This window comes from Oncorhynchus keta, chromosome 32 (assembly GCF_023373465.1).
Source record: "Oncorhynchus keta strain PuntledgeMale-10-30-2019 chromosome 32, Oket_V2, whole genome shotgun sequence".
NCBI classification, from domain to species: Eukaryota; Metazoa; Chordata; class Actinopteri; order Salmoniformes; family Salmonidae; genus Oncorhynchus; species Oncorhynchus keta.
The window spans coordinates 19,064,508-19,089,587 of record NC_068452.1 but is presented as its reverse complement, the minus strand read 5'-3'; the positions used below and the strand labels follow the sequence as shown (position 1 = coordinate 19,089,587).

Here is a 25,080-nt window from a genome sequence, read left to right as displayed (position 1 = left end):
TGATTTGTGACCATGAAGTAATTCCAAGATTCCACACGTGTTTAGTCCCATCACCTGCCTTTCAGTGAATCAGTACATTGTGAACCAGTGTGTGTGCAATGGGTACTGGACATAATGCCAACAGTTGAATTGGAGGTCACAGGCAAAATGTAGAGATGAGACTTCTCTCCAACTTATTTTCACCGCATATGCCTCCTTTTCTCTTTGTCCCCTCCCTCCATCAGTCTCACAATCCCACACCCACTATTAAATTGCATCACATTCATCTTCGAGCACATTCACCTTAAAATATGTAATACATCACCTAATTAAACTTCCTCGCTATGACTCATCCAAGCTAACCACACTTTCATCAAGCAAATTCACCCTAAAACACTTTTACTTTCATAATCACACACACATCTATCTCACCCTATCCTCTCACTCAAGCACACTGTGATCTTGAGAGCCAGGGGCACCTCCCTGTACCCAGCAGAGGAAACGTTCTCTTAGAGAACTCGGCCAACGCTGAAGCGGTACACCGCCGAGCTAGTCTTGATGTTATAGAAGGTCACCTGACCCTCCTCACAATCCAGGAAGACATCCACTCTGGGGAGGTGCACCGATGCCTTAACCTTGGTGAGGGCGCGCAGGTGTGTGCACCCCCACCAGAGGGTGTAGTAACCGCTATTAGGGCTCATGTCAAACAGCCCTTTCCTCTGGGCTGACTCCCACACCACACCCACCTTCCAGTCTTTATTCTCACCCACGTTCACCTGAGATGAAAAGACACAAAGAAACTAAGAAAGTGATACCGACAAAAGTTTCAGTGGGGACGAGCATGCAAATGTGGTCATCAGGGTTCGAGACCTTAAGATAAAAAATCATCTTTGGCGTGAAGAGCTCCAAGAGTGCAGACAGACATACCTGATTTTATCTTTTTTTAGATCTGAGGGGAGAAGAAACATTTAGACATGTTTAAAATGGAAGTATGTGTGAGTACAGAATGAAAAAAAAGGTTTTAAGTCCAAGCCCTAGAGTCCAAGCCCTAGAGAGCTCCGAGACAGGATTGTGTCGAGGCACAGATCTGGGGGAGGGTACCGAACAATTTCTGCAGCATTGAATGTCCCTTAAGAACAGTGGCCTCCATTTTTTAAATGGTTCCAAACTTCTTCCACCGAGACTCTTCTTACAGCTGGCCACCTGGCCAAACTGAGCACTCGGGGGGAAGGACCATGGTCAGGGAGGTGACCAAGAATCTGATGGTCACTTTGACAGAGCTCCTCTGTGGAGATGGGAGAACCTTTCAGAAGGACAACAATCTCTGCAGCACTCCACCAACCAAGCCTTTATGGTAGAGTGGCCAGACTGAAGCCACTCCTCAGTAAAAGGCACGACAGCTTGCTTGAAGTTTGCCAAAAGGCACCCAAAAGACTCAGACCATGACAAACAAGATTCTCTGGTTGAGTGAAACCAAGACTCGAATATTTGGCCTGAATGCCAAGAGTTGTCTGGAGGAAACCTGGCGCCATCCCCTTCCCTAAAGTGAAGTATGGTAGTGGCAGCATCATGCTGTGGGGATGTGTTTTTCAGCTGGGAGACTAGTCAGGATCTAGGGAAAGATGAACGGAACAAAAGTACAGAGAGATCCTTAATGAAAGCCTGCTCCAGAGCATTCAGGACCTGAAACTGGGGCAAAGGTTCACCTTCCAACAGAACAACGACCCTATGCACACAGCCAAAACAATGCAGGAGTAGCTCTGAATGTCCTTGATTGGCCCAGCCAGAGCCCGGACTGGAACCAGATCAAACATCTCTGGAGAGACCTGAAAATAGCTGTGCGGCGATACTTCCCATCCAACCTGACATAGATTGAGAGTAGAAGAATGGGAGAAACTCCCCAAATACAGGTGTGCCAAGCTTGTAGTGTCATACCCAAGAAGACTTAATGCTGTAATGGCTTAATGCTGCACTCCATCACTCTCCTTCTTGGTCAAATAGCCCTTACACAGCCTGGAGGTGTGTTTTGGGTCATTGTCCTGTTGAAAACAAATGATAGTCCCACTAAGCACAAACCAGATGGGATGGCGTATTGCTGCAGAATGATTTGGTAGCCATGCTGGTTAAGTGTGCCTTGAATTCTTAATATATCACGGACAGTGCCCCATCACACCTCCTCCATGCTTCACGTGGGAACCACACATGCGGCAATAATCCATTCACCAACTCTGCGTCTCACAAAGACAAGGGGGTTGGAACCAAAAATCTAAAATTTGGACAGATTTCCACAGGTTTCCACATATGCAAGTGTTTCTTGACCCAAGAAAGTCTCTTCTTATTTATGTCCATTAGTAGTGGCGTCTTTGCAGAAATATGACAATGAAGGCCTGATTCACTCTCCTCTGAACAGTTGATGTTGAGATGTGTCTGTTACTTGAACTCTGTGAAGCATTTATTTGGGCTGCAATGTCTGAGGCTGGTAACTCCTCTGCAGCAGAGGTAACTCTGGGTCCTCCTTTCCTATGGCGGTCCTCCTGAGAGCCAGTTTCATCATAGCTCTTGATGGTTTTTGCGACTGCTCTTGAAGAAACATTCAACGTTCTGGAAATTTTCCAGATTGACTGACCTTCATGTCTTATAGTAATGGACTGTTTGCTTATTTGAGCTGTCCTTTCCATAATATGGACTTGGTCTTTTACACAAATTAACTTTTAGCAAGGTACACCTGTTAATTGAAATGCATTCCAGGTGACAACCTCGAAGATGATTGAGCGAATGCCAAGAGTGTGCAAAGCTGTCGACAAGGCGAAAGGTGGCTACTTTGAAGAATCTCAAATATTTATTCTACAATCCAGAAAGTAGTAAAAATAAAGAAAGACCCTTGAATGAGTAGGTTTGTCCAAACATTTGACTGGTACTGTGTGTGTGTGTGTGTGTGTGTGTGTGTGTGTGTGTGTGTGTGTGTGTGTGTGTGTGTGTGTGTGTGTGTGTGTGTGTGTGTGTGTGTGTGTGTGTGTGTGTGTGTGTGCGTGCGTGTATACACTGCTCAAAAAAATAAAGGGAACACTTAAACAACACAATGTATCTCAAAGTCAATCACATTTCTGTGAAATTGACGGAACATCAATGCGAGTTGTGGCAAGAAGGTTTGCTGTGTCTGTCAGTGTAGTGTACAGAGCATGGAGGCACTACCAGGAGACAGGTCAGTACATCAGGAGACTTGGAGGAGGCCGTAGGAGGGCAACAACCCAGCAGCAGGGACGCTACCTCCACCTTTGTGCAAGGAGGAGCAGGAGGAGCACTGCCAGAGCCCTGCAAAATGACCTCCAGCAGGCCACAATTGTGCATGTGTCTGCTCAAACGGTCAGAAACAGACTCCATGAGGGTGGTATGAGGGCCCAACGTCCACAGGTGGGGGTTGTGCTTACAGCCCAACACCGTGCAGGACGTTTGGCATTTGCCAGAGAACACCAAGATTGGCAAATTCGTCACAGGCGCCCTGTGCTCTTCACAGATGAAAGCAGGTTCACACTGATCACATGTGACAGAGTCTGGAGACGCCGTGGAGAACGTTCTGCTGCCTGCAACATCCTCCAGCATGACCGGTTTGGCGGTGGGTCAGTCATGTTGTGGGGTGGCATTTTTTGGGGGGGCCGCACAGCCGTCCATGTGCTTGCCAGTGGTAGCCTGACTGTCATTAGGTACCGAGATAAGATCCTCAGACCCCTTGTGAGACCATATGCTGGTGCGGTTGACCCTGGGTTCCTCCTAATGCAAGACAATGCTAGACCTCATGTGGCTGGAGTGTGTCAGCAGTTCCTGCAAGAGGAAGGCATTGATGGTATGGACTGGCCCACCCGTTCCCCAGACCTGAATCCAATTGTGCACATCTGGGACATCATGTTTCGCTCCATCCACCAACGCCACGTTGCAACACAGACTGTCCAGGAGTTGGCGGATGCTTTAGTCCAGGTCTGGGATGCCCAGGCATTGTAGGGAGGTCATACAGGCACGTGGAGGCCACACACACTACTGAGCCTCATTTTGATTTGTTTATATGAACGCAATTTAAATTGACCCACCTCGTAGAGACCACTGACTCTTAGTGGTCCGTAGTGTCTGTACACTGGTCGTACTGTCGCTCTCCCGTAGGGAAGTAACTGTAACACATGCGCACTGGGTTATATTTTTAAAAAACAAATAGGTCGGTCCTCAACATACAGTGCATTCTACTTTATCAGGCCAGGTGTGACAGGTTGTGTTTCCTTTCTTGTGTGTTCATGTTCCTCCTGGTATTTTTTACAACCCACTTTTGTCAATGAGTCATTCTTTGCCAGGCCGATGTTGCACCACAGTAATGGATTACGGAAGGAATGAGTTCTATTGGCATGAGGTATTTGAGTTGGAATGGTATTTTGACCTCTTGCAGACTAGGCTGAATTTCAGAGTGACTCAGCAGAATTCCTGTCTCAATATGTGTCATCAACTCAGTAATTTATGAGAAAACCACAGTAGGGGAACAATTTATGAACAACCTTTGACTTTACAAAATAATAATGTTGTAGATGATCATAAGGAGGAAAAAAATGAAACTACCATTATGAATATTTGGTAACTGATGTTCATTTTGAAAAGGATAATACATAATGATATGACTACGGTGATGAGAGGATTGTTTTAAACAACGAAAGTGATGGTGCTACTCACTGGAAACTCGGGAGTGAACCTCCCCCATGCGGATTTGAGCCATACTCTTCTTCAGTTCTCCCAGAACCACCTTCCCCTCCCCCAGAGAGAAATGCAGCAACACCTCTGCCTCAGCATCCAACTCCTGGGTGTCAGAGTCTGCCCGTAGGGGGGCACTCGCCTCCTCAAAACTCAGTGGTTTGAAGGCAGGCATTGACAGATATGTTCAATTGATAGACTTACAGTTCAGAGTTTAACATGAGTGGAATGGACTCTGGTAGTATCTCTGATTGCTTGCACTTAGAGGCCATTGGAACGTATATGTGGCACACCCGGTGCAGGTCCCATCGCCCTCAAAGTGTGAACCCCACCCAACAGACACCCACAAATGATAAAATGTGCCTCAGCTAAAAACACATTCCCTCCATACCTGGAGGAAGCAAATGTGGTCATCAGATGTGACCTGGGCTTCCAATCTGGATCGCCGCACCAGCAGCTGGCTAAGCTCCGCCTCCAAACGTGTCACTAGCCCCTTCCCCCTTGTTTCCACAGACTCCTGCTTCTCTTCCATCCCGCCCACCAGCTCGTCACGGATCCTGTCCACGGAGCGACTCAGCTCCCCCAGCAACTGCTCCACCTCCGACAGCTCACCCCGTGCATAGTTCTAGGGGAAAAAACAGTAGGATTAAGTTGCTCCTTGACGCTGATTTAAGGTCAGTTTCTTTCTCTCCAGTTGTGGTCATTATTGTGATCGCAGGTCAAAGAGAAAACATTCTGCCAACTGAAAAATGTGTGATTCAAACCTAATGTGTGTTTGTTTTTTAACATTTTAATTGATTATTTTCCATAATGTATCATAACAGGGGTATGGCAAACATCCTTTCGGTTGACTACACAGACTGTCTTGACCTGCTCATCGCCACTGCAGTGGGAGTAATGGTTGTGGGTACGTTTTCCTAACACTAGAGGGAGTGGTAGCGTGATCTGGTGATTATGAAGCCCGACATGTTGAGGGGTTTAGGGAAGGGGTCAAATAGATCTAACACAATGTTGATACAACGTTGGGGCCTGTGAATCAGCTGCCGACCCCGACGGTCTCCAGTCGGCTCCTGAGCTCATTCAGACGGAGGCGCTTCCCCTCAATCCTGTTCAGAATCTCTAGTTCTGTCTTCCCAATGAGTTTCTGTGTGACAGACAAAAGGACAGGAAAGAGATGGAGGATGAGAGACAAAGAGACCAATTATGTGAATGCAGTGTCATTGAGAGTAGATTTGGCATCATGTCTGTTCACTACTTGTCCTAACTAGACAAGTCTGCTGGCCTGCTGCTGCTGCTGCTGCTTAAACGGGCTCTGAGGGAACACTTAAGTGAAACGTGCTTTGTAAAGTGCAAAAAAAGATACATATTTTTAGATGCAAGTAGAAAAACATTGCTCTTGAAATAGCCATATGCACACACACACACACACACACACACACACACACACACACACACACACACACACACACACACACACACACACACACACACACACACACACACACACAGCAGATAACACAATGAAGTACATTCATTCAACAACAACAAAAGTGTGCATGTTATTCATTTGCCTTGAGCCAAACCCATTATCCAGAAGATTAGACCTAAATCATGTCAAATTGCTCATGTTTTTGGTCAGATGCCTGACAGAGATATTGAGGACTCTAGTGCCCAAAAGCCCATTTTAGCACCATTGAGGACTTTGACCACAGTATGAGTCATAATACCTGTATGTCTTCCTATAGGTGAAGGAAGGATCACATGATTTTGGGCTCCCGAGTGGCACAGCAATAGAAGGCACTGCATCTCAGGGCTAGAGGCTTCACTACAGACACCCTGGTTCGAATCCAGTAGGTATCACAACCTGCCGTGATTGGGAGTCCCCATAGAGCGGCGCACAATTTGCCCGGCGTCGTCCGGGTTTGGCCGTCATTGTAAATATGAATTTGTTCTTAACTGACTTGCCAAGTCAAATAAAATACAAATATTCCATCTGCGTCATCAGGAGGAATCCGCCAATGATTACTACTCATGAGTAAACATTCCATAACTGCAGGTGGCAGTAAATCAAACCTTGGCTTTATTTAACACCTTCCAGGTCGCACCCTTCGTTTGTCAACTCGGAAATAGTAGAAGAAATTGAGTACTTCAAAACAGTGATGGCCTCAATGGGAGCTGCCCATTTTCTCAGATACATTTAAGGGATGAGCTGTTCCTTTGTTTTCTGCTCAGAGCCAAAGGAGGATCATATGTCATATTTAATGACTATTAAAATATAGTGCAACCGGGAGCTGTCAAATTGTGATGCAGTCATTGAATGGAAATGTGTTGCTAAATCTGTGAAGTTCCACAGTTCCCAATCACTTTTTTACCCTCTTGGTTCAGGAATTTACAGTTATCTGAACGCAAACCAGAGAAATACCCAGTCACTGTTTCTATGCAAGTGGTTTACATTAGAAATGTGGATGCAGCTTAGATAAGAACATAATCAACTCCCATCTCAGACAATCTTTAGAGTAAAATCTGCATTGCAAAAGGGATTTTAGTGGCTTGTTTACAAAAAAGGTGTCATCAATGTCATCTGCATTGCTAGAAGCTGTGATGCCCCTAATGACCTACAAACTAGTGGCCAATACTCAGTCTTTCAAAGGTTCAATCAAAATGCAAGTTGTAATATAAAAAAGTAACCTAAATAAAACACCAGACACCAACCACAGAACTAGAATGTACTTATAATTCTTTAAGGAACATGTCCAACCCTAAGAAACACACCACACCCTTAAGTATCCTTCAGACTATAACCTTGGCACAAAAAGCATCTTTGAGCTGCGTGGGCCATTGAAGTTCTGAAGGGGTGTGTGCTCCAAGAGCCTGATGTGAAAGCTGCTTTGCCTTCTCACCCGTTTGCTGACTCTGTCTGCAAGGACACGGTGCGGTGCTCCTCCAGCACACAGATACAGATCTGGTCCGTGCGGCAGTACACCTCCAGAAGCCGGTGGTGAAGTGGGCAGGGTGCGGCCGCGAAGCGCTCCCCGGGGCTCCAGGAGCTGGTGGTTGGCGTAGAAGGGCGTGTTCAGGTGAGGCTGCACATGGGCCTCGCAGTAGGATGCCGTGCAGGTCAAACACGAGCTGATCGCCACTTGTTTCTTCCCTGTGCACACGTCACATTTGATCATCTCCTCCAGAAAGGGGTTGCTGTTGGCCATGGCTCCTGGTGTCTTCATGTCCAACATGTGCGGATTTGCCGTGGTGTAGCGAGCTTCTTTGAATTACTCAGCGATATGGGCGAAAACCCGGTTGATGTTGAGCTGAGGCCGCTCGGGGAACTGATGCTTGCAGAGCGGGCAGGTGCAGGTGGAGCTGGAGGCAACGTAGCCTCCGATGCAACCCTGGCAGAAGTTGTGTCCACAGGGCGTCGACACTGGGTTGTTGAACAGGTCCAAGCAGATGGAGCAGGTCAGCTCCTGCTCTGAAAACATCTCCGTGACCCCTGCCTCAGCCATCATTTTCTCCTACCCGAAGCTCTACGGGTGAGACAACATACTCAGTCACACAAAAACATTGAACTAGGCCCATAGGTCAACACATAGGCCCAGTTGAATATTTGTGACCTATGCAGAGAAGAGGTTAGGAAGAATCTCACCAACAGGAACCGCTTTGAAAATCACAACTGGATAGTTTTAGAATGGGCCAAGGACAATTGTCCCTTACAAGGCAAACAAATGATGGTCACAAAATACTAGTGCTGATAGACACATTTTGGACTAAGTTGTTTATTACAGTAAGGGTTGCATCACAAATAGTCATTCCTATTTTTATCAAGCATTTTGACTAAGCATTCTATAACTAAACTTGTCCCTGTCTAGGTGAATATTTTTGAGTTAGCTCAACACACCTTAACCGATCCCAGAGAAGTATTTTTAAACTGATTTCAGACTTGTTGTAGATTAGAGACAAGAGGTGTGTCTGACAGTGGACAAACTATCACTGATATGCACAGGTGAATTGTGGGTCACCTCCACTGGGATTGGCCTAACACCTGTTTACAGTTAGTGCTGATTCATGCCAAGGGTGTATCTCAATAGTCTAAAGTGACTACCTCACCTCTCTTCCTCTCATCTGCTCTGATCCAAGTAATTACCCTCATCAATCCAGAAGGCTGTGTCTGGTTTTTCAGAATGCTCTCTATACTAGTCCATTGATATTTCTGGTCCTACAGCGTTCCATGACATTTTCAAAAGACTCTCTCCCTCCTATGCTCTCTGTGTGTGTGTGTGTGTGTGTGTGTGTGTGTGTGTGTGTGTGTGTGTGTGTGTGTGTGTGTGTGTGTGTGTGTGTGTGTGTGTGTGTGTGTGTGTGTGTGTGTGTGTGTGTGTGTGTGTGTGTGTGTGTGTGTGTGTGTGTGTGTGATTTCTCCACATAATTCCAACAGTGCACCTTGTGTGCTCTCATAATTCCTCCTGCAAAGCACAACAATAGACAATTCTACCCCACATAGGCCTAATGGGAGCACACAGATGCAAGAGAGGTCGAAATCATTATTCTACCATGATACTGACAGACAGACAAACGTCATCCATGCAATTTAGACTGATGTGTGAGCTCATGGCTTTTATCCCATGTTTTAAGAATGGAATAGCCACTGAAGAACAGTCTCAGATTCCAGTACTTCCATTGTCATTTGAACACAGGTCTCTGACCACAGGTACATTTTCAGACAGACAGGCTGACATTGAATTTCCAACATTGCCATAATATCATTCTCTGCTTCGAGGCGGAGGACTCCACACTTCCGATGCTTTCCAACCCAATTTAACATACAATCTGTCAGGTTCTTCATTACTTATTTTGTAGTTAGTCCCAAAAGAAGCCTCCCTTGTCCAAACATTAATCTACCTGTGTGGCGTGCAAGTGATTTTCCTCTTGGTGACCTGAGAGATGATCAGGACACTGTGATGCCACAGAGCTTCACATCTGAGCCAATGGAAAATAACAGGTGTATCTCTGTTTTGTTGCGTGTGGCTTAGATTGTCTCAGACATGAGTGAATGTGGATGATAGTCAGTTTTGTTGCGTGTGGCTTAGATTGTCTCAGACATGAGGGAATGTGGACTATAGTCAGTTTTGTTGCATGTGGCTTAGATTGTCTCAGACCTGAATGAATGTGGATGTCATACCATACATGCTGTCAATGCATGTGAACTCCAATGCTCCATCTCCCTCAATAAAAACAACAATGGCCTCTTTGTGATGCAGTAAATGACTCTTTCAACCCTACGAGCTTTAAAATTGTATTTATTTGGAAAGTGATCCGTGAATCCAACAAATAAGTTATATAACCTCAAAAACATTGTGACATACTTTCAAGCTTCCCTGCCAGTCAGGCAAACAATATCCCAGGTTGTCTACTCGAATCTACTACTGACAACTGCAGGCTGTTGACAGGCCGATTCTTGTGTCCCATTCATGTGGCCTCAGTTTGGTCCAAAGCTAAACGGCTGTCTAAAGCCCGGGTTTAATTGACTGTTTCCAGTCGCACCAATGTCACCATCCAACATAACATGACACATGCATTGTGCTACTAGATTTTATACTTTACATGATTGGCGCTAGCTCGTCAAACCTGTTCACCAACAGTGAACGGTGAGGTTCATATGTAACCAAGACTAAACTCAGCAAAAAAAGAAACGTTCCTTTTTCAGGACCCTCCAGAATCCAAATAACTTCACAGATCTTCATTGTAAAGGGTTTAACACTGTTTCCCATGCTTGTTCAATGAACCATAAACAATTAATGAACATGCACCTGTGGAACGGTCGTTGAGACTCTAACAGCTTACAGACGGTAGGCAATTAAGGTCACAGTTATAAAAACTTAGGACACTAAAGAGGCCTTTCTACTGACTCTGAAAAACACCAAAAGAAAGATGTCCAGGGTCCCCGCTCATCTGCGTGAACATGCCTTAGGCATGCTGCAAGAAGGCATGAGGACTGCAGATGTGGACAGGGCAGTAAAATGCAATGTCCATACTGTGAGACGCCTAAGACAGCGCTACAGGGAGACAGAACGGACAGCTGATCGTCCTCGCAGTGGCAGACCACGTGTAACAACACCTGCACCGGATCGGTACATCCGAACATCCCACTTGTGGGACGGGTACAGGATGGCAATAACAACTGCCCGAGTTACACCAGGAACGCACAATCCCTCCATCAGTGCTCAGACTGTCCGCAATAGGCTGAGAGAGGCTGGACTGAGGGCTTGTCGGCCTGTTGTAAGGCAGGTCCTCACCAGACATCACCGGCAACAACATCGCCTATGGGCATAAACCCACCGCCGTTGGACCAGACAGGACTGGCAAAAAGTGCTCTTCACTGACGAGTCGCGGTTTTATCTCACCAGGGGTGATGGTCGGATTCTCGTTTATCATCGAAGGAATGAGCGTTACACCGAGTCCTGTACTCTGGAGCGGGATCGATTTGTAGGTGGAGGGTCCTTCATGGTCTGGGGCGGTGTGTCACAGCATCATCGGACTGAGCTTGTTGTTATTGCAGGCAATCTTAACGCCGTGCGTTTGATTTTGACCCATTTGTTCAGGGACACATTATTCCATTTCTGTTAGTCACATCTGTGGAACTTGTTCAGTTTATGTCTCAGTTGTTGAATCTTATGTGAATACAAATATTTACATGCTGAAAATAAAATGCAGTTGACAGTGAGGACGATTATTTTTTTTGCTGAGTTTATGTTAATGGCTGTTTACGAATGGAAAATAAACTAGTCAATGAATGTCCTGTACTGAGGTCTACCTGGAAACTTCTCAGTGACTAAACCGTTGTCAATCAAGGAAGAATAGTATCTGCCAAACTGGGATGCTCACTGTTATAGGTTCAGATGATGATGTCACTATATAGTTGTGTTTAAATGTGAAATGTACCTGACCCACATCAACAGACAAGATTGTTTGGAATGAAAACTTAAGAATCATTGCTCTCATAGAGTACTTATAGCACTGTAACTTTACAGCAGTTAATATTGCTACACACAAAAAAATGGCTTTATCCTGTTACAAAAATAGTTGACACACAAACTTACCTTATATCGATCTTTCTTCTGGGTGTTTTCTTCTGCAATGGAGTTGAAATAATGAAATAAGTCTGTGACTGTCCTGCAAAGCTGCTGTCATCACTGCCAAAGGTACTACCAGCTAGTCAGGTATATGTGTGATTGTGCGTGTTGTGATGGGGAGTTGACAGCAGCTTGCACAGTAGTCAGGTGAGTTGGTAAAACAACTACAGTGCCCTCAAAGTATTCACACCCCTGGACTTTTTTCACATTTTGTTGTTACAGGCTGAATTTAAAATGCATTACATTTCGATTTTGTGTCACTGAACGCAACACTCCATAATGTCAAAGTGGAATTATGTTTTTAGAAATGTTTACAAATGACTAAAAATGCAAAGGTGAAATGTCATGAGTCAGTAAGTATTCAAGCCTAAATAACTTCTAGAGTAAAAATTTGCTTAACAATTTGGATAAGTTGCATGGACTACCTGTGTGGGATAATCGTGTTTAATTAACATCATTTTTTAATCACAGCCCCATCTCTGTACCCCACACATACAATTTATCTGTAAGGTATCTCAGTCGAGCAGTGAATTTCAAGCACAAATTCAATGAAAAAGACCAGGGAGGTGTTGGTAGATGGGTAAAAAAAAAAGATGTCAAATATCCCTTTGAGCATCGTGAAGTTATTAATTACACTTTGGATGGTGTATCAATACACCCAGTCACTACAAAGGTAAAGGCGTCCTTCCTAACTCAGTTGCCGGAGAGGAAAGAAACCGCTCAGGGATTTCACCATGAGGCCAATGGTGACTTTAAAACAGTTACAGAGTTGAATGGCTGTAATAAGAGAAAACATTGTAGTTACTCCACAATACTAACCTAAATGACAAAGTGAAAAGAAGGAAGCCTGTACAGAATACAAATATTCCAAAACATGCATCCTGTTTACAACAAGGCACAAAAGTAATACTGCTAAAAATGTGGCAAAGAAAATTAACTTTTTGTCCTGAATACAAAGCATTATGTTTGGGGCAAATCCAACACAACATTAAGAGCACCTTTTCTAATATTGAGTTTTTTAAAGATTAATGGGCAAATATTGTACAATCCTGGTTTGCAAAAGCTCTTAGTGACTTACCCAGAAAGACTGCCAAAGTTGATTCTAACATGCACTGACTCAGGGGGTTGAATACTTATTTTCCATTAAATACTCCAAAAAAGTAATCATTTTGTGTAATCATTGACAAAAAAATGACAAATCCATTTTTAATCCCACTTTGGAACACAACAAAATGTGAAAAAGTAAAGGCGTGTGAATACTTTTTGAAGCCACTGTATTTCTCCTTTAACATGCGTGTGAAAGAGACAGACTGTGTAAAAAGATAGGGCTAATTTGTGTAGATTATTTTGTTACTAGCACATATATTCATAAGAGATAGATGAAGGAGTTTGTGGTTATTTTGAGAGGTTCACCAACTAACTACACAGCTGCAACCTGCTGCTGAAATCGCAAATCTGTAAATTAGTCAAACAGACCAGAGAATAGATAGGACAAAACACAGATTCTAAACCTATATTTACACAAATTACCATTCATTTCACAACTGCAGCTATTTTTCTATGTCTGGTCTGCAGGGCAAATATATTTATTTCCGACTCTCAAGACACCCACATGAGAACTAAAACTCAGCAAAATGCTGACGAGGCTCATTATTTGTTTCTGCACTTCCCACCTGTTAATAGTTTCTGTTGTTTTCTGCATTAGGGGAACTACAGGGGGAAAACTCTTGTTTGTTTGGTGTTAAGGTTCATTTATCATAAAGACATTTCTCCAGCCTATTATATTACAGGAGCACCTCAGGACAGACCAAAACAATAAATGTGATAAAGATGCACTGAAACACGAGGGGAAGAGAAATTACTTGTCTAAATGCAGATACAAACGACTACGACGCCTTAGGGAGGACACAGTGCTTCATCTTTTACTAATGAGGAGAAATGTAGGTGTTGGAATTCTGCCTACCCTGACTGACGTCCTAAAGGAGGATCTAATGCATGCATGTAACACTGTCATTCATCTGGAGTCTGTAGGTGTGTGTGTTTCTCTCAATGCTGTGGCTCAGCAGGGAGGTCCCTTTAGTGCAGTAAAAAAAAACAATAAAGCAGTCAATTTCACAGTGCGAATGGCACCATCAAGCAAACTGTTCTATGAGCCATACTGGGAGCATGAATGCAAAGTAAGGGTTTATATTGGCTTCACTTTATTGGTCGGCTGATAAACTGGGCCAGATAGGCTGTGCCTTCAGAAAGTCTTCATAACCCTTGACCTGATTTTTTCCCTCCGCAGTTTGGTCAGAGGTCCAGCTCTAGGCAGTCTTGAGTAGTCCCATATTATTATTTTTTTTTTAACTTCCCAATGATGCAGACCACTGTGCTCTTGGAAACGTTCCAACGCTGTAGAAATGGTTTTATACCCTTTCCCAGATACGCCTTGTCACAATTCTACCTCAGCACTCTATGGCCAGTTCCATGGACTTCTTGGTATAGTCTCTACTCAGACATGCACTGTCAACTGTGCGACCTTATATAGACAGGTGTGTTTATTTCAAAATCATGTCAAAACAATTGAATTGGCCAAAGGTGGACTCTAATCAAGTTGTAGCAACGGCTCAAGGATGATCAAATTAAATTGGATGCACCCATTAGATGTCACAGCAACGGTGTGTCAATACTTATGTCAATAAGATATTGCTGCATTTAATTTAATACATTTGCAAAACATATTTAATCCATTTAGAATTTAGGCTGTAACACAACAAAATGCAGAATAAGTCAAGGGGTATGAATACTTTCTGAAGGCACTGAACATTAAGTATTTAATCCAAAGTTGTGTGAAAATGATCGTCTTCAAACACCATCAGATTTGGAGGAGCGCTTTGGTCAAAATGGAAGTCACAGTGAGTTCTAATCCATTATTGTGGCTGGAAGCAACAGATTTTCAGGTCAACATGGAGTAGACTAACGGGGCTTTAGTGCATACATGTTTGACAGCCTTTCTATACTAGTCAATCTATAATGTTATTGTTCTCCGAGATATCTTGGAACAGAAGAAACTATACTAATGGCCAAGTATCAAGGAAATGAAGTTGTACATTATCCATTATACAAACATTTGTCAAACCCTAAAGTAGACAGAAAGAAATACACAGGACAAGCATTTTGAAAACTGAACACTTAAATGTAATCACTCAAATTTGAAGGGAAAAAAACAGGACAAAAGACATGGTATCTTGCTGTGACACTTTCATAGATGAAATTACCATAACCGAGTTCACAATTGAAGTCCTTTTCATTGTAAAATGTCTTCTTGAAGACAATGGTAGTTGTATTGAGGGAGCTTGGTGTCTTGATGTTGATTACGAGCCTGCTTGCGATGCTCTTCATCAAAAGTCTTTGTAATGCAACAACCTGAAAATAAACCAAATTATTATTCCAACATATTTACTTGTATCAAGTCACCCATAGTGTTGATGTTTTTTATTTTCTGCTGTCTGAAAAAACAAAAAACAAGACTTACCTGAAGAGAGGGGCACGGCCCTTGTTGTTGGCCAGAGAGAAGAAGCCACTGTTTGGGGAGAAGTCCAGGCGGTGGGCCCTGTATATGGTTTTCATCTGGAACATGGGGAAGTTGGAGAACACCGTGAAGCTGGGGATATGAACCTGAAATGAGAAGGGTAGACATATGGCACTTGGAGAGACTTGATGACAGTGAAAGAGAGACAGGATTTTAGTTCTTTATTACTATCCAAGTCATGCTGCAATAAAACCTCGTATTTACAAGAGACCAGGTGTAGCTGTTATGATGACAAAGACAACATTAGGTGTGTGAGAGAGAGAGAGAGAGACTGACCAATCGGGCAGCCTCGTCATCAGCCCTGGAGGCAATGGCCAGGATCTCGGAGGTGGGGTTGAAGCGGAGAGAGGTGGCAGACGTCACCAGGTTCATGATGGCCTTCAGAGGCTTGGGGTTGTTCTGCCGCATACACTCCTCCTGCGAGTACACGTTCACCACACCTGACGCTGACCTGAGATAATAGAAATGGTAGAAAAATGATGTGAACTTGTGTGCTACAGCTATATCTATACGGAAAAAAAATACAATTGGGTTATTCCATGAGATGGGTGCCTTTTGCATCCCGTTGAAATTTTAAGTATAAAATGTGCACAAATAATACCATTTAAAAGCCTGTTATGTTAAATGAAGTGCCCTTTAAAATGTAGACCACATGGAGAATTCAATAAATCAGCATTTTGACATGTCCCTCCGTCAACCATGTGTCCACCTCTAGTCAGATTTGAACTCACTTAACCCCAACCTTTCTCCAAGTTTCTTTCACCATCATTGTACAGCCCTAGTTATTTTTGTTGCTTTGACAAAGTCATTTCTGAAGATAATTTATTTCATGTGATTCATTTACATGTTTCCTTCATTTTTAAGATCAACCATGTTTACTTGAATTCGTGAAACTATTCCTTTTAGAATAGTTTTCATCCTGAAAAACAGTCAAATCAGAGTAAAATCGGGTGAGCTGGTTCTACTCTTTTTGGCTATTTTCTGGTGGAAAACTGAGCGGGTCGAGCATGACATGTCAACCCTGTTACCCATGGACAGACAGGCTAGAAATGTTTTCACTACATTTTTTTGTGTGAAGCTTGCATTTAATTAACACTCCCTGTTGCACAAAACAAGATGCCATTCCCCCTGTCACGAGGAAATGTACAGCTGATTAAAGATGAAATAGTCTACCCTGTTCCTTTATTTGGCACATAATAGGCACATAATAAGGCACATAATAAGCACATATTTGGCACATAATAATGTTTTATTTAAATCGCTTAAAGTGGGATACTATGTTGTTTTTTAAAATTAAGTTTAACGTGCTCTTTATGACAGAATTGTAATATTTGTTACACTTCTTAAAAAGCCACCTAATTGGTGGAACGACCCAATTATCCTTAAGGTTTTGTGGCAAAATCATGCATAAAAACAACAGAAAAAGACATCTGAAGCAAGACAAACAGGACAATGCAAACATTGCAATGGCTTGATCACAAAACGACAGGGACCATCGCTGCTGAAACACATCAGCAAGGAAACGGATGAATTAATAATAAATACATGAATAAAGATACACACCAACAACCTCGTATCACAAAAAGACATGGAAAATGCTAAAAACAAAATGGCTGACTCACCCGCAGGCCAGATACTGTCCGTTCTTGGATGCAGCCATGGAGGTCCCACTCACACAGCCATCATCCGTGAACCTGTTCAGGCATTTACTGCTCCTCATGTCCCATATGTACACCTCACCCTCCTCTGCAACATCAAAACAAAGTTTGGTACATACAGCTTTTAAAAAAAAAAGGTGGAATATGCAGAAATCGCTCCGCCATTTCGTTTCTGCTAAAATGCTAGTAGTTCGCCTAATTTCAGTTTGTGACAAAACAAGCAGTGGTCACCAGGGCAGTGGTCACTTCCTTAGTCAAAATTCAAAGCCAAGATCTATCGCTCAGATTTGTTTATATATATATATATTTTAAACATGACAAAAAATGAAATATTAACCTATTAAAAACGGTTCTGTAGCCATGAGGATTGTAGTAGGCAAAATGCCCAATACATTACCACTGCAAATTGGTTATGCTTGAATTGCCAGGCCAATGTTGTTCTTCTCAGATCATTTTGAAATTATATTTCAAAATTGTAGGTATACGTATACAGCTGAGTGAGCACAATGCATTTGCTTTTATTTATTTTACTGGACTGATGGCCTGCATCCGATGGTCAGTCTGGGGGAAAGGAGAGAGGCTTCCAGCCGACGGCGAAACTCAAGTCGCACTGCATTATTTCTGCCTCATGCACCAATTCATGTTGTTAAATCGGGTGGCCAGTTAAAGGGAAATAACACTTTGCTATACTGCTTGCAGTGAGTGGATGTAGGGCGCTGAATAACAACTTCAACATGAACTTATTCATAAAAACAGCAGCGCGTTGCTATATTCCGCCGAGTCTCTCTAGTCATGTTTTAAACATGGTTTTGATATCTCACAGTATCAACTTTGCTGTGCGCTCGAGGCTTCTTTTTACAGTCTTTGGCTTGAGGAAACTGTGCATACACAGTGATCTGAGCTATATGATTGGCCAGCGGTAGGCCTGAAGTTGCACTTGATTTGCTCTGGGTATTTTTCAAAATGGGAACACTTTGCCTTCCCAGTGCTAGGGCTGCTGAATCAAGTGCACCTACCACCAACAGCATGAAACAAATACAAAAATAGGAACATGAGGATTAATAGTTTTTTTTTTTTTACAGAAATGTTTGGTGACCAACTAGGACCACTGGTGTAGAGAATCATTGTACCAGTTAAATATATGTCCCATAAACAAAAATATTGTTTGAAGCTCATGAACAAAGCCAAAAGTAAAAAGACAGTAAATCTAACTTAAGAATGTGAAGCATAGAAATGGCGCACATAAAACAAGTCTACAGCGTCTTAGAATTGATTTCAAAGAGAATGACAGATGTATGACTCAAATTTCTATGTTAATTTGGTCAGGTCGCCCAAAAAGTCACATTTTGAAGCGTTAACTAAAATCTAAAAAAGGCTTTAGGATGTGATTGGGGTGTTGGGCTGTGGCTGTGTGTAAAAACCCACCAGAATTGGTGAAGACTTTGCTGCCGTCGTGGGAAAAAGCCACTCCCACAATGTTTCCGTTGATCTTCATGCTTTTCACTACCTCCTTTGTCTGAAAAAAATAAAATAAAAACAATAGTGAGAAAACACAGACATTTATGCAATACATGTATGCGCCTGATCCAAAATGGAGTCTTACATTTTGATCCATTTTGGATGTGTGGTATACCAGGTATTTGCCATCTACAATCACTTACCTTCATTGTTAACACGTGGAGGTATCCGGAGGTGCCAGTGAGAAGGAGGGATTCTCCATCAGGGGAGACTTCAAACTCTTTCACCCTCTGTTCCCTCAGACCTGGGGGGCAATCATAATTGTTACTGCACTTTGTTTTGTGTGTGCAGCAAACTGTGAGTAGCATTTCTTGTTATTTGTATAACTGAGTTGGGATGTCTGTCCTGCAAATAATTTGGATCAGAGACTGTAGAAAATGTTTTCACTGAGATTTTACATGTACTTGTTAGCATTGCTAACCTTCGGTTTACAAAGGCTCAGCGGGGTTTGTGTTCAGTGCCAGTCTTTACCGGATATCGATATGGAGGTTTGACAATCTCGATACCGCCCAAGCCTAGTAATAAAAGGCTGTCACTACCTAACAGCCAACTGGTTAGACTACTACCGAACAGCCTTGGGGTTCTAGTGACTCCCCATGGCTTCCTCCTCCTCACCTCTGACAGTGTGGACAGGGATGACCTTGCCCTCCATCATGTCATAGATGTAGAACAGCTTGTTCCTGAAACTGGTGGCCACCACCTGCTCCCCGTTCACGCTGAACTGGGCCTTGTGCACCGGGAACCTCTCCAGGTGAATACTCTGAATCTTAGGGTTGGTCTTCCCATCAACCTGGAGAGGAAGGAGGGACATTTAGAGTGAGGTGGATGGTAATTCATATTAGTACAAACTTGTATGTTAGTGTCACAGATTCACTAAATAACCATAAGATAATCATCCGTAAGGATGATTGCTGGTCCATTGAGTTTGTATATATTTTTTGCTTCTAGTTTGTATGGTCCAAAAAAGGTCTGGAGGATATTATTACGGATGCAGTTCCCTATACCATGTCTCATGATGACTGCCACAAGAGTACCTGAGAGAAGACAGCAGCTGATGAGTAAAATGAATACCTGGAACAGAGAGATGGACTGGTCGAGCCCTGCTGTCATGACAACCTGGGCAGAGGGGTGGAACTGCACCGTGGTCAGCCTGCCCTCAGACGGCCGGTCGTTGTTGGCATGTAGGCACTTCTTCATCTGCAAGAGAGTTAAATACATCCAGAATAAATGGACTAGCATCACATGTAAACAAAACCACATTATCTAATTCTGGAAAACGTACTGGTTTTGTAACTCCCAAACCTCTAAAGTACTCTGGTTTAGAGTCCTCATTTGCAGACAGAGAGAGACCTGGTTGTTTTACTCTAACTTAACCTCAAATGTAGTAGTGGTAAGATGATGGGAGAACAGAACTCACCCGTATGATTCCTTTGGGAAGGCTGTCGGATGAGCCCACAAAGTTGCCCGTCTTCCTCATCAGGTCGTCTCCATCTTCATCCTCATCATCAGAGTCATCTTTAGTTTTTGGGAAATAGACATATTTTATTGAAAAGACAAATGTATACTTTATACCAGGACTCAAACTAGATTCAGCCGCATGCAGATTTTTTTTCTTGAGCCGATGGTCAGGAGGTCGGAACATAATTACAAATAATTTGTAAACTGCAAATTGTCCACAAGAAGCCCAAACATATATACAATTGTATTAAAACAATAATTTCAAACCGTCTATATCATGAAAAGAGTAGGTGTTCATAATGTTTTGTAGACTCAGTGTGTATCTCTCTATTATGCGTGGGAATACTTTGATACAGATATGCAAAATTAAAATCAAAATCATTTGTTGGTGTTTTTAGTCTTAAGTCCAAATAAAAATCACCAAAATTCAGCCCGCGCTCAGTTGGGGAACCCTGCCGTATACACTATATCACCATTATATAGTAGGTAATCATAAGTGAGAGGCATCTCTCATAACATACTACATGGATCATGAAGTTGTTTACAACCAAAATGTGGGAGTTTACCTTTTTTCTTATTCTTTTTCTTTGATTTTGTCTCTGCCCAGGCCGGCATTCCACCCATTGCTTTTTGGAACCTGGCAAAAATGAGTTGGAAGTAAGAGCTTGAACCACAAGATCCCAGTGGTATTTAATCCATGGCTGTGTTACTAACATCCACTTACTGTTCTTTCATCCTCTGCTGTAACTTCTGTTTGGACATCTTGGCTTCCGCGTCACTCTTGGCCAGGTCTCTACGGAACCGGTGTCTCATGTCCACTCTAGGAAACAGGAGGGAAATATCATGAATGGATTAATAAAAAACAGTGACGTAACTAGGATGTAATGGTTCACCGAAACGCATCGGGTCCCTGGTTCCAATGTTTAAGATCGATCTAAATGTACCACGCATCGGTCAGAAAATCGACTCAAATGTTATGAATCGTCAGTTCACTAAAAGGTTTTGCTCATGTTACTTTCTTTCTACCTTCCCGGAAATACCTCTGATCTGTTGTGAAAACTGATGCTTCCTCTCCTTCATTGTCAAACTAAGCATGTAACTGATGTAACTGACAGTCACTGATTTTGGACACTTTTTAAATTTTACCCCCTTTTTCGTGGTATCCAATGGTTTAGTAGCTACTATCTTGTCTCATCGCTACAACTCCCGTACGGGCTCGGGAGAGACGAAGGTTGAAAGTCACGCGTCCTCCGATACACAACCCAACCAAGCCGCACTGCTTCTTAACACAGCGCCATACAACCCGGAAGCCAGCCGCACCAATGTGTCGGAGGAAACACCGTGCACCTGGCAACCTTGGTTAGCGCGCACTGCGCCCGGACCGCCACAGGAGTCGCTGGTGCGCGATGAGACAAGGATTTCCCTACCGCCCGAACCCTCCCTAACCCGGACGACGCTAGGCCAATTGTGCGTCGCCCCACGGACCTCCCGGTCGCGGCCAGTTACGACAGAGCCCGGGCGCGAACCCAGAGTCTCTGGTGGCACAGCTGGCTCTGCAGTACAGCGCCCTTAAACACTGCGCCACCCGGGAGGGGGATTTTGGGCTCTATTAACAAACCTCAAAATGCGTTTCAATGCCATTCAACCCTCCTTCCGTGGCCTCCAAGTGCTCTTAAATACCAGTAAAACTAAATGCAGGCTCTTCAACCGATTGCTGCCCGCACCCACCCGCCCAACTAGCATCACTACTCTGGACAGTTCTGACTTAGAATGGCATTTCCAATCCAAAATAAAATCAAGAATAGGTTTCCTGTTTCGCAACATATCTCCTTCACTCATGCTGCCAAATATACCCTCGAAAAACTGACTATCCTACCGATCCTTGACTTCGGGCAATGTCATTTACAAAATAGCCTCCAACACTCTACTCAGAACATTGGATGTAGTCTATCACAGTGCCATCCATTTGGTCACCAAAGCCCCACAACTGCGACCTATATGCCCTCGTTGGCTGGCCCTCACTACATATTCGTCACCAAACCCACTGGCTCCTGGTCATCTATAAGTCTTTGCTAGGTAAAGCCCCGCCTTATCTCAGCTCACTGGTCACCATAGCAACACCCACCCGTAGCACATGCCCCAGCAGGTATATTTCACTGGTCATCCCCAAAGCCAACACCTCATTTGGCCGCCTTTCCTTACAGTTCTCTGCTGCCAATGACTGGAACCAATTGCAAAATTATTATTATTTTTTTTTTTTTTAAGATTTAAAAAATCACAAAAAATATATATTTTTAAATCACTGAAGCTGGAAGCTTATATGTCCCTCTCTAACTTTAAGCATCAGCTGTCAGAGCAGCTTACCGATCACTGCACCTGTACACAGCCCACCCAATTACCTCATCCCCATATTGTTATTTATTTATTTTAGCTCTTTTGCACCCCAATATCTCTACTTGCACATCTATCACTCCAGTGTTAATGCTAAATTGTAACTATTTCGCCACTATGGCCTATTTATTGCCTTACCTCCCTAATCTTACTACATTTGCACACGCTGTACATAGATTGTTCTATTGTGTTATTGACTCTGTTTGTTTATGTGTTACTCTGTGTTGTTGTTTGTCACACTGCTTTGCTTTATCTTGACCAGGTCGCCAAATGAGAACTTGTTCTCATCTGGCCTACCTGGTTAAATAAAGGGAAAATTGTTTATTTATTTATTTATGGGACGGCAGGTAGCCTAGTGGTTAGAGCGTTGGACTAGTAACCGGAAGGTTGCAAGTTCAAATCCCCGAGCTGACAAGGTGCAAATCATTCTGGGCCCTGAACAGGCAGTTAACCCACTGTTCCTAGGCTGTCATTGAAAATAAGAATTTGTTCTTAACTGACTTGCCCGGTAAAATAAAAAATATATATTTTAAAAGGATCTACAAGTAGTTTGCATGTTGAACAACCCCAGGGAATATCAGTAGCCTACTAAAATTGAGCGTTGCTTCGCACGCTGACGAATAACGCCTCGATCACACCAATAGCGTCATTGCATTTTGGTACACCAGAAGGTGAATGTTGAGCTTTGGTTGCACACATCCAGATGATGCTTGCTTACCATTTTGCACAATGACTCTCTGTTGGTGTGATCGAGGCTTAACAAAAGTTCAACATTCACCTTCTGCTACCATTTCTGTCAAGCGGTCTACACAAATCTAATAGTGGGGTGGTAGATGCTCACTAGTCTCCCTTATGGCTCAGCTCAAGTGACTACACACACACCATAGACATTTACACACACATCAGCTCAAACAGGTCTAGCTCAGAGAGGCCCAGCCCGTGAGCTCCATCAGCAGCAGATTTGAATTTAGAATGGAAAATGAATGTGTTTATGTAACAAATGTTGTAGCATCGAATATTATCGCATCAAACCAAATCGTATGGATTCGTTCCTCTCATCAAACCAAATCGTTACAAACTAAAACGTATCATTCCCGTCAGTGCTTGACTTGGCTAGGAGCTCACTGGAGCTGAGTACCAGCACCTCAAATGTTCTACTGCTTGAGCTCCTCTTCATCATATAGAATATTAGCTCAAAAGTATTGTGGGAGCTCCTGCACCTAAATTTCCACAGTACCGGCACCCAAAATGAGTACCGGAACCGATTTCAGTCCAGGTCAAGCACTGGTTTCTATACCATACCCGTGTATCTAGATACGTATAGATTCGTCTTCAAAAGGGAAAGACGCACATCACTAGTAACTGCCCATACAAGCAATGTTTGATTGACATTTCCATGTAATTGACATTATGGTTACATGACTACAACTACATGACGTGTGAAGCATTGTACATGACATAAATGCTGAAAAGACACAATAAGACATTGCTGCAGTCTCAGGTACTAACTCTTCCTCCAGATCATCATCCTCATCCTTCCATACTGCTGTCCTTGTTGGCTGAACCTTCAGCCGTGCTTCATTCTCTACATCGGAATCGCTGGAATCGTCATCATCCAGAAGTGTGGCACCTCCATCCTCTCTGACCTGTTGACAAGATACTGATTTGCTAAAAACGGACTGCAATGAAACTAAAAGTAAACAATGTGTCACTGGAGATTATTTGTCTATTACCTGGTTGTAACTAACTATCAATCAATAATGGATTCATATCTATGCCATGCTGACAATGTGCCAACATAATCGACTGAGCATCTGGCAGGCAGCATCATTCTGTATGGAATCAGAGGTGTAATTCATGACGCCGATTTTTCGGATTGGAATGGCAACCGTAAAATTAACTACAACTTCCGTTTAAAACGCAACATATTTTACGTCACGTTGAAGAGCGTTTGGAGTTGTTGCAAAACGTTTTGTAACAGACGAAACGTTTTGCTACAGAATCGGCGTAATGAATACACCCCATATGTAACTAATGCATTCCTACCTCCACCAGCTTTTCCACAAGATCATCTTCAGCACCAAAAACAAGATCTTCTAAAAGTTTTACAGATGCATCTTCTTCGCCCAAAACAGTCACTGCCTGAGCGTTTTTGTGTCTTTTTAGCACTTCCTCGTCGTAGTCAGGCTCTGGTTCAGAGACTCTCTTCGTCGCCTCTCTCCCCTTTCTAGAGTGTTTACCGACTTTGTCCATGTTTATCGTTTAAACCTTAGCATATGAAACGAATTGTAGTAAGTTGTCTCAGGACACGCTAGAATTTAACCAGATTCAGTAGACTCATAAATGTGCTAGCTAGTCTTTTACAATAACATGCCTCATACACCCAATGTTTTCCACATGGGGTTGCTGCAACGCTGTGTTAGTTGTGAGAAAAGGGAACGTGCGGCTGCACTATTTCACAAATTTGCAAAGTATGTGCACAGAGAAGAACTTATGGCCCACGCAACGCGCCAACAGTGTACATGTTTTATTAATCAGCGTTTGGGCGCAGGTTGCGCACAAAATTCCCTATCACGTGTTTCCGTTTTCTTGACCCCTGAACTCGGAATAAATTGTTTATTTTTTCTCTCTTTCCAAAGATACTTGCGCC

General features: G+C 43.2%; 1 protein-coding gene and 1 pseudogene across 1 annotated transcript; both read right to left on the bottom strand.

Moving 5' to 3' along the window:
• Positions 1–488: 488 nt before the first annotated feature.
• On the bottom strand, positions 489–8,207 carry LOC118365765 (E3 ubiquitin/ISG15 ligase TRIM25-like; annotated as a pseudogene).
• Positions 8,208–14,009: 5,802 nt separating this feature from the next.
• On the bottom strand, positions 14,010–24,909 carry LOC118365220 (U3 small nucleolar RNA-associated protein 18 homolog). The gene is made up of 13 exons (XM_035747236.2): positions 24,477–24,909; positions 23,940–24,076; positions 20,764–20,859; positions 20,606–20,676; positions 19,999–20,096; positions 19,653–19,778; positions 19,197–19,371; positions 18,725–18,825; positions 18,489–18,579; positions 17,028–17,151; positions 15,682–15,856; positions 15,349–15,491; positions 14,010–15,239 (listed from the first exon to the last, which is right to left on the bottom strand). Exons 1-13 carry the CDS (start codon positions 24,681–24,683, stop codon positions 15,215–15,217), a joined length of 1,569 nt encoding a protein of 522 aa, XP_035603129.1. The 5' UTR covers positions 24,684–24,909; the 3' UTR covers positions 14,010–15,214.
• Between the last annotated feature and the right edge of the window lie 171 nt (positions 24,910–25,080).

What these genes read in the sequence shown, in the direction of transcription:
- LOC118365220 (XM_035747236.2), bottom strand. Translation starts at nt 24,683, where the DNA reads ATGGACAAAGTCGGTAAACACTCTAGAAAGGGGAGAGAGGCGACGAAG. An exon ending in GATGATGATCTGGAGGAAGA is followed by an intron (nt 20,860 to 23,939) that starts GTTAGTACCTGA and finishes CCTGTTTCCTAG; the next exon opens with AGTGGACATGAGACACCGGT. An exon ending in GGACAGTATCTGGCCTGCGG is followed by an intron (nt 15,857 to 17,027) that starts GTGAGTCAGCCA and finishes CTATTATCTCAG; the next exon opens with GTCAGCGTCAGGTGTGGTGA.